The following is a 15,757-nucleotide window of genomic DNA, read 5'->3' as shown; positions in this document are numbered from 1 at the left end:
GGCGGGGGCGTGGCCTTTGAGACGGGGCCTCCTGGTTGGCCGCCGAGCCCAGCCACGTCTGGTCCCCACGTGGGGGAGACGGAGCGGAGCCGCCCCCCCACCTCAGAGCCGTGAGCCCATTTGTCAGCGGCGAAATGATGGGCATTAATACAGAACGGCGATTAATGAGTGGCCGTCGCTGATTGGTCGTTGGCGACGCCCTCCGTAGGAGGAGCTGTCGCGGCGGGGGAAACAGACAGGCGGCTAAAGAGGCTGCGCGCCGGCCGACGGGAGCGGTAGTTTATTTTTCCGACATCGCGCGCGTAGAGGCGGGGGGATGGCTCCGCCAAGGACTCCACTTCCCAGGGTGCTTTGCAGCCACCTTGTCTTCCGATTGTTGTGAATATGTATCAGAATGTTAATGATTTGCTGCTGCTAAATTTGGTCAAAGGAGTCACCTCGCCAGAGCGTGTTGTTGGAGCTGCTCGGAGCGGTGGGTTTGGGTTGCCGCTGCGGTTTCGTGCGATATTGTTCCGTCTTGCTCTCTGCAAGAGTTTGGAAGGCAAAGGAGAGGATAAAAAAGAGGGAAATAAACAACTCAATCAAGCGAGATCGCATTTCTTCTTTTTTAATTTTTAATTTTTTTTCATTCAAGGGGAGGGAGAACAAGAGCCATTTAAAGGGGAAGAAGAAAAACAAAACCACAACAAAAGGGTTATTGCACTTAGACCTTTGAAGACGCGTGTAATTTACTCGGTGGGGAGAAAAGAGACGGGAGTGAAAACAACACGTTCTTTTCATCTCGGGAGTTCCTGGTGGCTTTCAAGAAAAAAGGATTCCTTCTCTTCCTCCCCCCCCCCCGCCTCCTCTCTCCCTCTCTCTCTCTCATCTGCCTCGTCGCGAAGGGCCAACAACTAAGATCAATAAAAGTTTTCAAACGGAAGAGGCGGCTGCGAGAGGCATCTGCTGCGGGGAGGATCGCGCTTGGTATGAGCGGAGTTTCCCTCTCCCTTCGCTTCGCTCGCCACCGAGGGGGACAGGCGGAGGCGGAGGCGGGTCAGCCGCGGTGAAGGCAGAGCAGCGTCGACCCTCGGACCGCCGGAGAGCCAGCGAGGAGGGAGCCGCCGAGCCAGCGCCGCTGGCGGGCCGCGAATGAGCAGCCTCCCGCCGGCCGCCGGGACATCGCACGCGGGACTTGCTGGGAGCGCCGCGGCGCCGGGACCTTCGGACTGCGCCTAGGGCCCTGGGCGGGGGAGCGGCGGGCAGTGGCCGCAGCCTCGCCGGCGCGGCTGGTCGTTGGCCAGGGACGCCCCCGGGGAATGTTGCACGGGTCCCCTTCTGCCGGGGACTCAGACGACGCCGCCGCCTCTCGCGTGTCCCCCCCGGGGTGGGAAGGTGCGGGCAGAGCCGGAGACGCTCCTCGCAGCGCCGGGCAGCCCCGTCCTCCTCCTCCTCCGCCGCCTCCATCCCCTCCTTTGCATCGCTGCAATTCAAATCAATGAACCGAGTTTTCTTCCTGGCCCAGAGAACCCACTAAATCGGTTTGGATGATTCGCGATCTGAGCAAGATGTACCCTCAAAGCAGACACCCGGTGAGTAGCGGCGAGCCCCGGGGCGGGAGGGCTGGGGGTCCAGCAGCATCTCCCCCCCCCCGCGACCCTCCTCCTCCTCCCCCGAAAGTCTTGTTTACCAAATGGGAGGGGCGGAACTGTGCGGTCGGTCCGGGGAGGGGGGGGTGGACGAGAATAAAGACAAATCTCTCCCCCCCCCCCCGCTTTGCCTCCCGCTTGGAGAAGGCAAATGAGCGAGGGAGGAGGAGGGTGAAGAGGTGGGAGGGAGAGTTGGGTGAAACAATTGAGTTGTAGCCATTTTCTTATTGTTGTCTTTGGCTTTCGAGGCTTTACGGTGTCAGGGGCTGGTTTCCTAGTACTTTCCGGCTTGCTTAGCCTTTGCAAGAGTCACAGGCAAATGGAGCGGAGGAGCCGTCCTCTTAATTCGGTTTAGCTGCCCAGTGCGTTGCTGCTGCCCATTTGTACCTTGCGGTTCCCTTTCATCTCCCTCCGTGGGGCAACACAAGACCCCCCCCTTCCTTGAGCCCTTGCTAGTGCTGTTGGCTGGCTATCATGCTGGAGCGGGAAGATGAGCCGAAGAGCCGCCGCCGCTGCCTTTGCCTCCCTGGGCGGCTTCTGGAGGGGCGGACGAGGCTCCGCTCGGTGGGCGCGGGAGGCGAGCCGGACGGGCATGATTGAAAGACAAAAACACTCGGCGCGTCCGTGCGCGCCCCCCCCCCCCGCGCCCCGAGTGAGTTTTAATTGCTCTTTTCCTGATTGATGTCTGGGTGACCTCGGCAGGCATGTTTGCATGTGTTGTGCGCGCCAATGGCGAGGCTGGGCTGAGGAGTAATTAAAACATTTCCTTCTGATGACCGCTTCTAGGCACCGCATCAGCCTGCTCAACCCTTCAAATTCACCATTTCCGAATCCTGTGATCGGATTAAGGAGGAGTTTCAGTTTTTACAGGCTCAGTACCACAGGTAATGATGTTTACTTTCCCTGATCCTTGTGTTTGCTTATCTCTTGTCACTCCCCCTGCTACCCCTCCAGACATGGGCATGTCTCTCTCTTCTCCTTTTAAAAAATCATACTCTTGTCTTCATTACAAAGAGACGGCATCTTCCCTGCCACTCTGCCAAACAAAACAAAGCGCAGCCTTCCCGGGTCACAGCCCTGATAGAACGGTGTCATTTCATCTCCTTTATCTTGGCAAGGAGCTGTGCCCACTTGACTGAGGGAGGTTTCAGATGCTAGGAGTGTGCTTTTAAACATAGCCCTGAATATGTTCATAAACACTTCATCAAAGGTACTCGTTATTTTTTTTTAAGTTCTTCTGAATTAATCCAGGTGGTGGAAACACGCCTTTAAAAGGTTAGTCTTGGCAAATCTGAAAGCAAAACGCAAATAAAAGTGCTCTTATGGATTGGGCAAAGCATCGGGAGCAAAGTGTTTGCGAATCAGGAGGTTTGGAAGCTGCTGGGCAAGGATTTCTCCCCCTCCCGGCCCCAGTTCTGGGGGTGTAAGCCAACAGGATTTGAAATCTCGCCCCCGCCCACCCATGCACATCTTTGCTTAAATTAAATGTTTTGACCCCACTCCTTCATATCTTGCGTGACAATGTGCAGTGTCAGGTGCTGATAGAATGGAATTGGAGCTGGAGTGTTCTCTCATTATCCTTAGGGTAGAAGTACTTTTATACTCTTCTTGACAAACAACTCTCAAGATTGTTGCAACCTTAAGTGTGTGTGTGTGTTGGGGGTGGGGGACTGCAAAGAAGGCTTTATTGCTCAGAAGATGTCACTTGTATATGCTGTTGTGCTGCTTCCTTTAAAAGCCTAAAACCTTTCAACCCTTTCTATCTTGAGTGGTTACTCAAAGTTATATTGCCCGTTTAAGGGCAAGCGAGATCACACGTAAAGGCAGCTTAAGTAGTGGTCTTTTTGAAAGAATTCTACAATAGCAGGTGATATTTATCCTTCGAAGACAGTCAAGCCGCCTGCCTAAGAATTCCATTTTCTGACCTGTTTCCCTTCCACCACCTCACCCACGCAAGATGCATTTGCCTGAAAACTTTCCTGCATTTTGGTTTGAGCAAAGGACAAGTGGATCTTATCGACAAGGGAAATCATAGATTCGCTCTAACTACTTGAATTTGGCTTCTTATTAATATTACAGAGGATAACCTGCAGGGACTTTTCATATATCGAGAGGCTATGCAAAGGGGCATTATTAAATACTCATGGATGTGTGTGTGCCTGTTTCTTTTTTTTTTCTTGAACAGTTTAAAGCTAGAATGTGAAAAACTGGCCAGTGAAAAGACAGAGATGCAGCGACATTATGTCATGGTAAGCAAGCGGCATAACGAATTCAAAATGTCTATTAGGGTGGTATACGAACAGAGAGGAACGCAAAGGTTGCTGGAGGCAGTCAGCTAGCTAGTGATAAGAGGCACTGTTGTGATGAAGGTTGCGTTAGGAAACCTTGGCCCTGAAGGTTTTGCGCCTGCTTGTTATTAGGCGCTTTGACATAATTTTTTCTGCTCAGTGGAACAATCCACTTGGACTTTCTTGTGTGAAATGAGTGTGTCCATTTCAGCACCCACTGGGTCCTGCATGGCAGAAGGTCCTTGAAGATTCTTGGTGCTTTAAGTATAAAGAATTCCTTACCCTTTGACATATTGATGAAAATATGATTAGCTGGTCAGAGGCGTATCCGAGTTTGCATGTAGTCTTCAAGACAAAAGCTTCCAATCTATGCTTCCACCTGCCATTGATTTGCAGAATAAATTTGTCCTTTCAGAGAAAGATATTTACATTTTAAGAGGCAAGACAAAGAGAACCAGCACTCTAATAAAAAGTCTTAGTTCTTAAACCTGTTGCTTAAGAGCTGCCAATTAAAGGCTTCATGGTTAATTGAGGACGTTGGTGACCAGAGTTTTTGTAGAAAGGACCTCTCCCCTCCCCAGTATGTATTTGTGGACTCCCTGCAGCAATGATTGGCATATGATGAAGTCTCTAAACACCTAATTTTCTGATGGATTGTGACGACACCCAAAGAGCTGTTTTCTATCTGCTCATCTGTTTATATGAGGAAATAATTGCTTTCTTTATGTGATGGAGTGACTGTTTTAAGGAGGACAGTAACCTTGAGATATGCCGCCTTCTAGCCAGAGCAAAAGCTATCCATCAAAGCTTCTATTCTGGCCTTCACATGTTCTGATGTTGCTTGTGCATATGGTACTAGCTGGCGAAGCCAAGCTATCCTGCAATACAGGAACGCAGGGTTTTCCTTTTCTTTTTTTAACCACACACACAATTGTGTGTCTGCTTTGAATCTGAAACGCTCTGCTGTTTTATTTCTTTGCAAAGCCTATATTTGCTTGTAGTCATTTCATGTTTTTAATTTAAAATATCGAAAGAAAAGTCTCCTCTACATTGCTGATTTATGACCCTGTCTGCTTTCTAGCATTTCCAACATTTTACCATCTTAAATTGGTGCTGTGGAACAAAATGTATACTTGGGCTCTGTCTGATCTTTAATAATTGTATTTGTCATTTTTTCCTTTCTGGTATGCATGTGTGTGATTTCCTTCACCCCCTCCTTTTTTGAGTGGTAGTTTAAACAAATGTAGAATTAAAAGCAGACTAACACAAATTAGGAATGTGTATGATTTGAGGAGATTCAGCTTAGTTACATTATGCTGCATATGCTTTCAGAAGATTGCAAATTGTGTGTGTTTGTATGATTACATATTCTAAAATGAGTTCATTTTCTTCTTTCTTCTTAGTATTATGAAATGTCCTACGGGTTGAACATAGAGATGCATAAACAGGTAGGCAACACATTCCCTCTTTTTGTAAAGTTACTGTTTTCTTCAATTTTTAATCCACTTAAACTACAGCACTTCTTTCATTCAATTGTAGACAAGATCTTGATATTTTTTTTGCTCACCGGGACAAACTTTGAACGTGCCATAAGAGCCTATGCAGGCAGGTGTAGGTGGTCTTAATATTTTGCGAACATTCCCTAAAATGCCTGCGTTGGATTTGTGTTGGATAAATGCTGTTGGATTTGGTAACACTTGTGTGAATAATCTCTGCCTGCAAGTAGTCCAGTTGTCGCCTGTTGATAACAAAATCAGAATTTTAGGTTCGAGCTGTCTGAGTTGAAGCTACTGCCTTGTAGATGAGCAGTGGACCTGAGACCAGTCTGTGTATGGTGAAGGGGCCAGTTGTCTTTTAAAGTTGTTGGATGTGTAAGTTGGTGAACTTCTTGAGATCTGTAGAATGAAAAAAGGAAGTTGATGTGGAATGAGAAAGCCTGCCTCTGGGTCCTTTTATGTGGACCACCTCAGGAAATCCTGTGCTTCAGTGCCAAACACTCTTCACGGCAGGTGAGCTTATACTGATGTGCCGCCCTGGTTGTAGACACCAGCAGTTAGGCCACGACTGGTAGGTTAATTTTTGTTTTTAGGTAACTCACTGAATGAGGCTAACCTTTCCTGGTGAAGAAGTGTGATTAAACAAAGTTTTTTAGAATTGTGTATTGCTGAAAGTTATGGGAAGGTGGTAATGGAAGTCCTATAGCACTGCAGCATAATTCTGATCAGGTGTTGAATTCTGTACAGTATGTGAGAAAATTTGACTTCAGAATTTTGGTAACTGCTTCGTAGTTTGTTCCTGTATTTACACTTCTACGGGTTTGTCGCAATAGTTAACCTGCTAAACTGGGCATAATAGTAACATACTAGTGTCTACTAGCTTAAATTTCCTATTCTGTAACATAACAGGTTTTGCCTGCAATTCAGTTCATTTTAATTGCGCCAATTCAGATGTTGAGGACATGTGCAAGTATTCATAGGGTTAATGGTTAATATTAAAATTAATTAGTGCTGTGAGCTATTGGGAAGAATTGTTAGCGTCCATCGCGAGGAATTGTTCAAAACATTTTGAAGTCAGAAAAACTTTGTTATGTCTTGAATTTGATGTAAAAACTCATCCATCTACCTTTTTTAAGGACAATAGAGTATTTTTGTATCTAAACAAAATTGGTAACCAAAATCCTCATGGATTAGCTTATGTGGTTTCTGGTATGTGTACCGAAAGGGCCATTAGCCGTTTGTTCAGGAACACATTGAGAATAATTTAATATATGTATGTAATCTTTTTCTTCTTCTTCTTCTGGGCATGGGGAACCTAGAAGGTGGAAAAGTCTAGATATAAAGTCTGTAATTGCACTGCCTCAGTTTAAAACAAAGAAAAGTGGGCTTTAATTTTATTTCAAATATTTCACATTGGAAACTGCTTGCATCAGGGTGCTCTGAGTAAATTTTATATTTAATTTGAAAATGTGCTGATTTTGAAGGATTGAGTTTAATTAGAGTATCGTTTTTCCCTCGCTGTCATTTCTGTTCAGATTAGTAGTGTCAACACTCCACCTTTGCAGAAAACACTTCTTTTAATACTTTTTATCACATGCTGCTGACTCTAATGAAATGCAGCAAAGAAAGTTCTTTGCAGAATTATCATTCTGAAGAATCTTACTGTCTTATCTCTGTGCCTCTGCAGTGTAATATGTGGGCTTGGTAATGTGGATCATAGCATTTCCCCACCCGCCTGCAACCCTATCCAGTCAAGTTCCCCATCTGACATCATGGAAATATTGAAAGCCTCGCTTGCTTAAAGCCACCTTCTTCAAAGGGGACAAAGCCTTCGGACCCCCGCCTCTTTGTTCTGCCCTCCCCCACTGCCCAAATTTTACCCAGTTGAGGCAGAGTGATCTGCTTTGGGGATTATTTGTGGGTTTTGCTCTTATATTCAATCACACAAAAATCCTGAGGGCGGTTTATCACATTATGGAATACAGACAGCTCCGCGAGCCACCTACTTATTATATTTCCTTTATTCCTGCCCCTCCTCCATTTCTCCCCCCCCCGAAAAAAAGCACAGAGGCCTATCTATCTTTATTTGTTTTCCTAGGCAGACAGCCTTGGTTTCTCCTAGCTCCTTTTCCAGATGTAGTTGCTGGGTGCCCTTGTAATGGAAAGCAGGCAATAATGGAGCGAAGTTGCCCTGCGGCATAATTGGGCCTAGTTCTCAAGATCAGGTTAGGCTTATTCGCTTATTAGATTTGTGTCTCGGCGGGTTCAAAAGTAGGGCTCCCTGGAGTCCCTGAAAGTACCCTAGTAATTGGTGGCCCTGGTATTTGAAACCTTTGTGTATTTTTCTGTTAAAACGTCTGTTCTTCTTGGCTGCTCCCAGCCACCAAGTATTTATTTTCAGAGAATTTTTTCATTGGAACAGAAAATGATGGCTGTGATGGAGTCATGACTCTGTGATTTAGCAAATTGATAAAAGGATAAATGCACATAGCTGGCTGGCGCTGTGTGTGTGCCTTGAGGGTGGGGGCGAAGAGGATGTGGCAAGGTCCCCCCCCTTCTTTCTCCTCCCCTTTCGCAAGGCTGATCATCAGTCATCCTGTGTTGATTTTGATAGAAGACTATTAAAGTGAAACCTATGGGGAATTTGTCATTCTGAAAGGAAAGCTAATGTAATTAGTACCAATTAAAGTACATTTAGCAAATTGGATTTAATCTTAATTAAGCCTGCATAATGTTGCCAATTTTTAACAATTATGTTTGAGAACATAATTAATTTAGATTTTGGTAACTGAGTAAATAGCATTAGACTGATAGAATTAGTTTTCTGAATTATTTAGGTTTATTAAAAAACAGACACCCAACACCAACAACCCTGGCGTGTGGCACAGAATTGTTGTTGTTTGTTGTTTTGCAATCTCTGCTAAAATCAAAAGAGTAGGACAAGTGTGTTGGGAGATGCCAGATTAAAATGTGGTGTTCGCCCCCCTCCCTTTTGTTTTTGCGTTGGGATGTGAAAAAAAATGTAAGCATTGCTCTCTATGGCAAGATGCTATTGATAAAGCTATGGTCCTGAATATTACTCAGAATAAAGTGCCTTGTGTTCAGTAGGATTTATTTCCAATCAAGCATGCATGCAATTGTGTTGTTAACAGCATTAGTGTCCTGAAAAATGTTTGGATTTTTTAATGGGCCAAACCTTCTTAAAAGCACATGCACACACTAGCACTTCTACATAAATTCAAAAACATATGGATGTGCTATTTCTCTGACTCTTTGGATTGTATTTTTGTTATTTTAATTAGTTGATAATGATAGGGTATAATAATCTCATCGTTTTAGTCAATCGGGAATTGAAGTGCTTTTACTCCAATATTCACTATTAAAATAAGAATTAGCCCTTGGCTGCAGATAAGACAGTTATGAATAGTACCAGTGGGAAGTTAAATAGGAGGCAAATATCATTCTCTGCGTGTGTGTTTTTTCTGAGTTGAGATTACAGTGGCCCTTTTGTTTTTCAGCAAAGCTCTTCCTAGTTGAAAGCATTCTCAGATAAACTGACTCCTTTTCCTATGGATATTTTCAGGAGATCCGACCTTGGAGCTGGACACAGGAACATGAATGGCATGATTTGTTTTCGTGCGTGCGTTTTCAGAACCATCCCTGTACTCCCCTCTTTCCTTCCTCCCTTTCATTGCAATCCATGTAAATTTTATTACAAGTCTTAGGCAACAACCATTTGAGTGCTTCTAAAATATTAATTGAGTAGAAATGAAAGGGCTCTGGCCAGCTGATAGGATATCATAATCGTAGCTGCAGTAGTCGATGGTAAATGATGATAAATGGCATTAGGAACCTTTTAGCAAACTGTAATAACTACAAGGAGGGAAGCGGTATGGATTTGCATTATATCTGATACCCTCTGGTACCAAGTGGATTGCCAATACTGCTTGTTTAGCATTTTCTAAGGGCAATAGGATATTGATTTCTGACTTACAAGGAACAGCTCTATTTTCACCATTGAAAAGTATTGCAGGTTGTTAAGAAGAAATTGACTTGAAGAGGCCTGACTGCTGCCCATCATGGAGCAAATAAAGCAAAACTGCCGAAGCATGGTGGTGCAGTGAGATGGGGCCCTCAGCAATTTGTTGCTATTAATTTACCATGCTCGACAGCAAATCAATCGGCATCTACTTCATCTGCTGGAGAAAATGCTGTCCAGGGCAGATAAAAGGCCCCGCATAGTACAGGGAATAAGGCTGGATTGGCCAAACAGAGGCTGCAGTTAATGTGTAAATAAGTGAAATCAAGGCAGCTCTTGCAGAGGAAGCTGTTTTTAATTAGGTTGGGGCTTTATAGTGAGCTATTTAAGAAAGTAGCATAGAGCTTGGAGGGGAGGAGCAGATTTATTGCCGACTGGGTTGATATATGGTTCGTATGACATCCTAGCCTTGAGCCTGCTTACTGCTGGTGCTTCAGTAAATTACTTTGGTAAAAGACCAAAGATGGAAATCCATTTGTTTAATTTAGAGCTGGATTTTGACTGTTTTTCATCTCTGGGGCCACAGAATGCTCATATTGTTGAGAACTGCTGGTATATTCTCTAATGTAATGAAGGGTCAGTGGGTTGCTGAGGTCTCTGGCTTAAAGGAGGGCTCACGTCAACCCCTGACCCACCCGTAGTGGAAAGCCAGTGCCAGATGCCATTTTTCTTGGTACCAGATCAGGGCTGCTCACCACCCCATCCTCAGGTACGCACCTGAGGTATGTTTCCTAGAGGGGACAAAAGAGAGATCTGCCACCACATTCTGTGTGTCTGTCTGACAAGCAAACTGGAGCTGTTCTCAGCCACTCTTGGTGGCCTGTTGTCCTGAGTGGCAGAGTGTGTCTACCTGAGCAGGTGAGCGAAGCAGCTGCTGTTTGTTGGTTTGCAGCCTTCCTTCAAGTAGTAGCTGCCTCCACTTATACTCTGTACAGGCTTCCTTATTCACTTAAGTGTTGAGAACAGCTCGGTGTTCAGATTGGGACAGAACTCGCACGTGATCAAGGATCCTCTCTGTTGGGACGAGTGTATCTCTCTTTACATTCTGAACCCACAACTCTGTGATCTGTGGAAATTAAGAAAAAGGAGTGTAATTGTTTAAAGGACATTTCTCTCTGTTTATCTTTCTGATAAACGGAAATGTTTTTGGATTGCATAAGGTTGCACAATGTATGTGTACTATATTGATCCGTAGCTGGAGAGATGCTGCCCGCTATTCTGGAGGGAAGCTGAGGAACCCACTAGAATTGCACCTCTTGAGTTTTCTCTCCATTTATAGACAGTAGGAAAGATTTAATTGAGATACCAGCAATGTAGTAGGAGCTGGCAGAAGAACTGGGAGGTTTAACATCAGATACACTAGAAGTGAAAATGTAGAAGATTGTGGTGTCTCACAGTGTTAAGGTTCTAACCGTGTGATTTTCTAACCTTGAGTTCTAACCTTGAGATTTTCCATCAAGTTTTAAAATATAAAATGGGTTGACAAATCAGTATGAAGGCCAGACTTCATGTGTCCTAGTTTAAGATTATTAAGCATGTATTGTGAAACCGATTAAGCCAAAATAGCTCATTTTGGACCACACCTTCCTATCTGTGACATTTGGATCACAGAGCCCTCCTATGGCCACAGCTCTTTGGACATGGGAGAATGGGGGAAGCAAGGGTTTGTCAGCAGGAGGAGATTCTTGTAAACAGAGCCATACATTTGGGAACAGGAGCAGAGAATTTGAGAATAGGATATTCTTATTTGGTTTTTTTATGAAGTTGTATTGTTCCAAATTTAAAATAAAATGTACATCTTTAATAAAATGAGGTTTGCTGTTGCAGGACCTCAGTTGCAGAGGCCGTAGTAGTTCCATAGTATTGCTGTAGCAGGAAAGGGATCAGTTACTCTTGGGATAGCTGGATCGAGGCTGATATGCTCTAAATACCAATTTGTTCTCCCTCCCATTTTTTTGAAAGGCACTAATTTCCGCGCTGTATCACTCAGTTTAGCATAAGCCTCATTTACCTGCACTGCCTGGAAAGAACAGAATCATTTGTATAATTAGATTTTCGTATATTTGAGAAATAATAAATAAATAATAGTAAAAAAAGACTGCTTATATAACGTTCCATTGCCCCACAGGTATGAATGGCAAATGGGATACCTATTTTCCCTCGATGCAGTTACACTAACATTTTGCAAAGCAAAAACATATGACATGGGTTAACATGGCCACATCCTTAAACATCCACAATCCAGATGTCTAAAGATTTAGCTCTTTTATCCGCACTTCACATACTGTGAAGGAGAAAAACTGATGTGGCAGCAGCAGCAGCAGCAGCGTACCACTAGCAATTGGGCCCATTTGGTAAAAAGTTGGCTCATGCTACTTTTTAGGCTGCACGCAAGGCATTTTCCATAGTAAACACACAGTTTAGAGTGTGAATAGAGGTACACCTTGAAACAGCAATATGATGTTTACCTCTGTCAAACGTGATTGCCATGTACAGTCTGGGATGTTCTTGATGATACAAGTGAGTTTTCCATCATGTTTACCCATGTTCTTATTAATTGCTGCGTATTCATAAATAGAAATATTAGGGCTGATTGAGTTTGATTTGTTCTAATTATTCTGGTGCAATTAAACTCCATACTTGAAAAGTAAGAGAGACGAGTTTGTGTGACTGTATGAGCTCAGTGCCCATTGGGAACTTAATAGTTCTGAGCGCACCATTTGCTTCAGGAAGTGTTTGGCTACACGTTGGGAGAAAGTCATGCTATTGGCTCTCTGAAAAATTTGATGTCTGTGACGTGTAGTGAATGCCATTTATTCCATGCTTTTTTTGCACTACAAAGCAGAACTGATCTCAGCAGGTCTGATGCTAATTGGCAAACATAGGTCAGCTTGTAATGGTGAGCCTCTAATCAACAAAGCCTCTAATATTCCTCTTAATTGAAGAGTGTAAACACTGGACCAATTGTCAGTCCATTGAAGTTAAGACCTAAATATTTATGCCAGCGTTGCAGCCTGCGAGTAACAGCCCATGAGGCTGGCATAACAAATTATTACTATATTGCACTGTTGCAACAATTGGTGACCACCATTCTTCTAAACTTTTATTCTACTGGGTAGCAAGTCTTTGGATTTGGATGCTACATTTATAATCAACAGCTAGAAAAGCCATATTAAGGAACATTTTGTTTTTTGTTTAGCTGGTGTCCTATGTTGTGATTTTTAACCAAGAAAAAGAAAATAGATTCTCTTCTAATATTACTGAACAGTTAAGGCCCACCCCCTACTTTTTTCTTTCTCTGATTTCCTTTGCAGACATGTGGGCTGGAGTCCTCCAGGTTAATATCCAGAGTGGTTTTGCCAAAGCAGCTGGTCATATTCCAGAGCAGGGTGGCCAATTAGGGATTTGTGGATCACAATACAGTTTTATCTGTCCTTCAGCAGTGCCTGTGAAATTTTTGATGGAGAAAACATACTGCATGCTATTTAACTCAGTGAGCAGGACATTTTTGTTTTTTGAAAATACGCATGTGTACATTTCCCTCTTTTAGCTTATAGAACCATAGAAATCTGGAACTGGAAGGAATTCTGATGGTCATTTAATGCAACCAGCTGCAATGCACACACTAGTCTCCCATCCAACAGGAAACCATACTGGACCCTGCTTAGCTTTGCAAATGTGCTAACAGTTTTATTGCTACACCACTAGGGGTTATGTAATGTCATGGTCATTCATTTCAATTAGTCTGGTCCAAATTAGAATGTGCTTGCTTTCAACCCAAACTCAAGTTGTCCTTTCATAGTCCTTTTGTGTGGGGTTTGATGTATCACTAAAAATAAATGTAGGAAGTTTACTTTATTTTCCTTTATAGACTCCAAATATTTACACATTTATTCCTACTAACTCAAACTATTTTGGAACATCTTCAGCTTATCATTCACTTGATGATTCAAATATTTATAGCATGGACTTCTTTCAGTTTTTGGCTCTGAGTGTTAATGGTAAAAGACTGGAAATTAAGCCTTATGAGGAGCGCTTGAAGGAGATTAGGTATGTTTTGCCTGGAAAAGAGGAGATTGAGTGGAGATATGATAGCCATCTTCAAATATCTTAAGGACTGTCACATGGAAGAGGGAGCATACTTGTTTTCTTCTGCTCTGGAGGGTAGGACTCAGACCAATAGCTTCAAGTTATAAGGAGATTCTGACTAAACATTCAGAAAAAGCTTCTGGCATTAAGAGCTGTTCAACAGTGGAACAGACTCTCAATAGAGATGGTGGACTCTCCTTCCTTGGAGGTTTTTAAGCAGAGGTTGGATGGCCACCTGTCATGGATGCTTTAGCTGAGATTCCTGCATTGCAGGGGGCTGGACTAGATGACCCTTGGAGTCCTGTTCAACTCTGATTCCATGATTGTTCCTCATAGCCATATCTAAAGTTACATTTCTGTTCTGACATTTTGAGAGATTTTAGGAAGTAGGTAGAATATGACTAACAATACTCATTTTGATAATGCAAAAGTAGCCAGATGTGATCTGAATTGTAGACTGTGGTAGATAAAATCTGGGAGGTTAACCAGGCACTTTCTCAGGCTTCCATTTGACTGCTCATGTGTTCCCAAGTTGTGCGTCTTTGGTCATTATCTGATTGGTTTGTGGTGCCCCAGTTGTGGAATCTCCTCTAGGAGATAAGGATTAAGGATCTCTGGACGGTTAAGTCCAGTCAAAGGTGATTATGGGGTTGCAGCGCTCATCTTGCTTCAGGCCAAGAGAGCTGGCGTTTGCAGAGAGATTTCCGGGTCATGTGGCCAGCATGACCAAACCACTTGTGGTGCAACGGGACACCGTAACGAGCGCCAGAGTGCATGGAAACACCGTTTATCTTCCTGCCACAGCAGTACAGTGGTATCTCGGGTTAAGTACTTAATTCGTTCTGGAGGTCCGTTCTTAACCTGAAACTGTTCTTAACTTGAGGTACCACCTTAGCTAATGGGGCCTCCTGCTGCTGCCGTGCTGCAGGAGTACAATTTCTGCTCTCATCCTGAAGCAAAGTTCTTAACCTGAGGTACTATTTCTGGGTTAGCGGAGTCTGTAACCTGAAGCATATGTAAGCTGAGGTACCACTGTACCTATTTATCTACTCGCATTGGTATGCTTTTGAACTGCTAGGTTGGAGCTGGTACAGAGCGACGGGAGCTCTTTCCGATTGGCAAGTCCAAGAGGTTGAGTGTTTTGGACCACAGTGCCACCCACAACCCCAGGACATTTTGGCACCTACCAGGCCTTTCCAAGTTGCTTCTGGCATTAGTGTTTATTGTTTGGAAAGCATTGAGTTGGTCCCAGAAGATGGTTTCTATGATGGTTCTTTAATTTATTTTAGGCATGTTTCTTATTTGTTCTTGTTTGTCTGTTAGGTTTCTTGCATTTTTATTAATTTGTAGGCCGCCCTGAGATCCTAGAATGGATAAAAATAGATGAAATAAATAACTCAAAATCATGAAAGTGTTGCCTGCTAAAATGAAGTCTTTTCAGGTTCTAAAATCATTTCTGACATGTGTTTGGAAATACTTGATTCGTTTCAAGGTCCCCTATGTTGATTGTGTGTTAGTCTGAAGGGCTCTGATGATGAACAAAATGGAGCCTTCCTTCCTTCCTTCATTTCATTCTTGTTTTCAGTAGTTGCTTTAGCACTGAAGGCGTGAATACTCTGAGTGTGTTTTGTGTATCTATATTCGCTCAAAAGCCTCTCCTTGTCTGTGGTTACCTGATGTGTGAAAACACCCCATGCTTACATACCACAAAAGAAGTTCTCATGTAAGCTTTTTTTTTTCTAAATAGGGATTTTATTGCAGGTTTAAAAAACCCGTAGAGATACTAGTTCTGATTTTGGTGATGCTTCTCCTTTTGAGGCCACATTTCCTGAACTTGTGTTCTCCCTTCCTGCTTTATACCAAAGGCAAGGTTGAGTTGGACCTGGTCAGCTGGGCTTGGCTGCTCGCATCCTGGGCTGTAGTAATCACTGAACTTGATTGTCAAGGTCAGAAGGTTTTAGATAGATAGATAGTTTCATTTTGGGTTCTTTGACTTGTTGCAATCAGGTTTTCTCCATACATGAAAATTTGGAAGTATGCTGATGTAACCAAAAATGCAGTTTGGTGTCGTCTGTGTCAGGAGTGGTCATGTAAATTCTGGGCCAGGCTGTTCTTAGGTTTGGCGCAATGGTGAACTGAATGAGGTTGGATCCTGTTAAGACAAAGACCTTGTGGGTGGTGGTGGGTTCCTGGGTCTGAGAATTGGGTAATTTGCTT

The 15,757-nt window shown here is 43.7% G+C and overlaps 1 protein-coding gene across 10 annotated transcripts in view; it reads left to right on the top strand.

Moving 5' to 3' along the window:
* The first annotated feature begins 411 nt into the window (after positions 1-411).
* The window catches only part of LOC128423026 (transducin-like enhancer protein 4), a 129,462-nt gene continuing 114,116 nt past the window's right edge, over positions 412-15,757 (top strand). For 7 of the 10 annotated variants that reach the window (XM_053407685.1, XM_053407682.1, XM_053407681.1 and 4 more), the window contains exons 1-4: positions 412-1,571; positions 2,415-2,512; positions 3,814-3,877; positions 5,320-5,364. In XM_053407685.1, the coding sequence (XP_053263660.1) occupies positions 1,527-1,571; positions 2,415-2,512; positions 3,814-3,877; positions 5,320-5,364 (252 nt within the window). In that variant the 5' untranslated portion in view covers positions 412-1,526. Of the gene's footprint in view, positions 1,572-2,413; positions 2,513-3,813; positions 3,878-5,319; positions 5,365-15,757 lie in introns of those variants that run through there. The other 3 variants (XM_053407689.1, XM_053407687.1, XM_053407686.1) reach the window with 1 other exon arrangement.

The sequence above is a fragment of the Podarcis raffonei genome, chromosome 11 (genome assembly GCF_027172205.1).
Source record: "Podarcis raffonei isolate rPodRaf1 chromosome 11, rPodRaf1.pri, whole genome shotgun sequence".
NCBI classification, from domain to species: domain Eukaryota; kingdom Metazoa; phylum Chordata; class Lepidosauria; order Squamata; family Lacertidae; genus Podarcis; species Podarcis raffonei.
The sequence above is the reverse complement of the archived record's forward strand: the minus strand, read 5'-3'. Positions and strand labels throughout refer to the sequence as shown.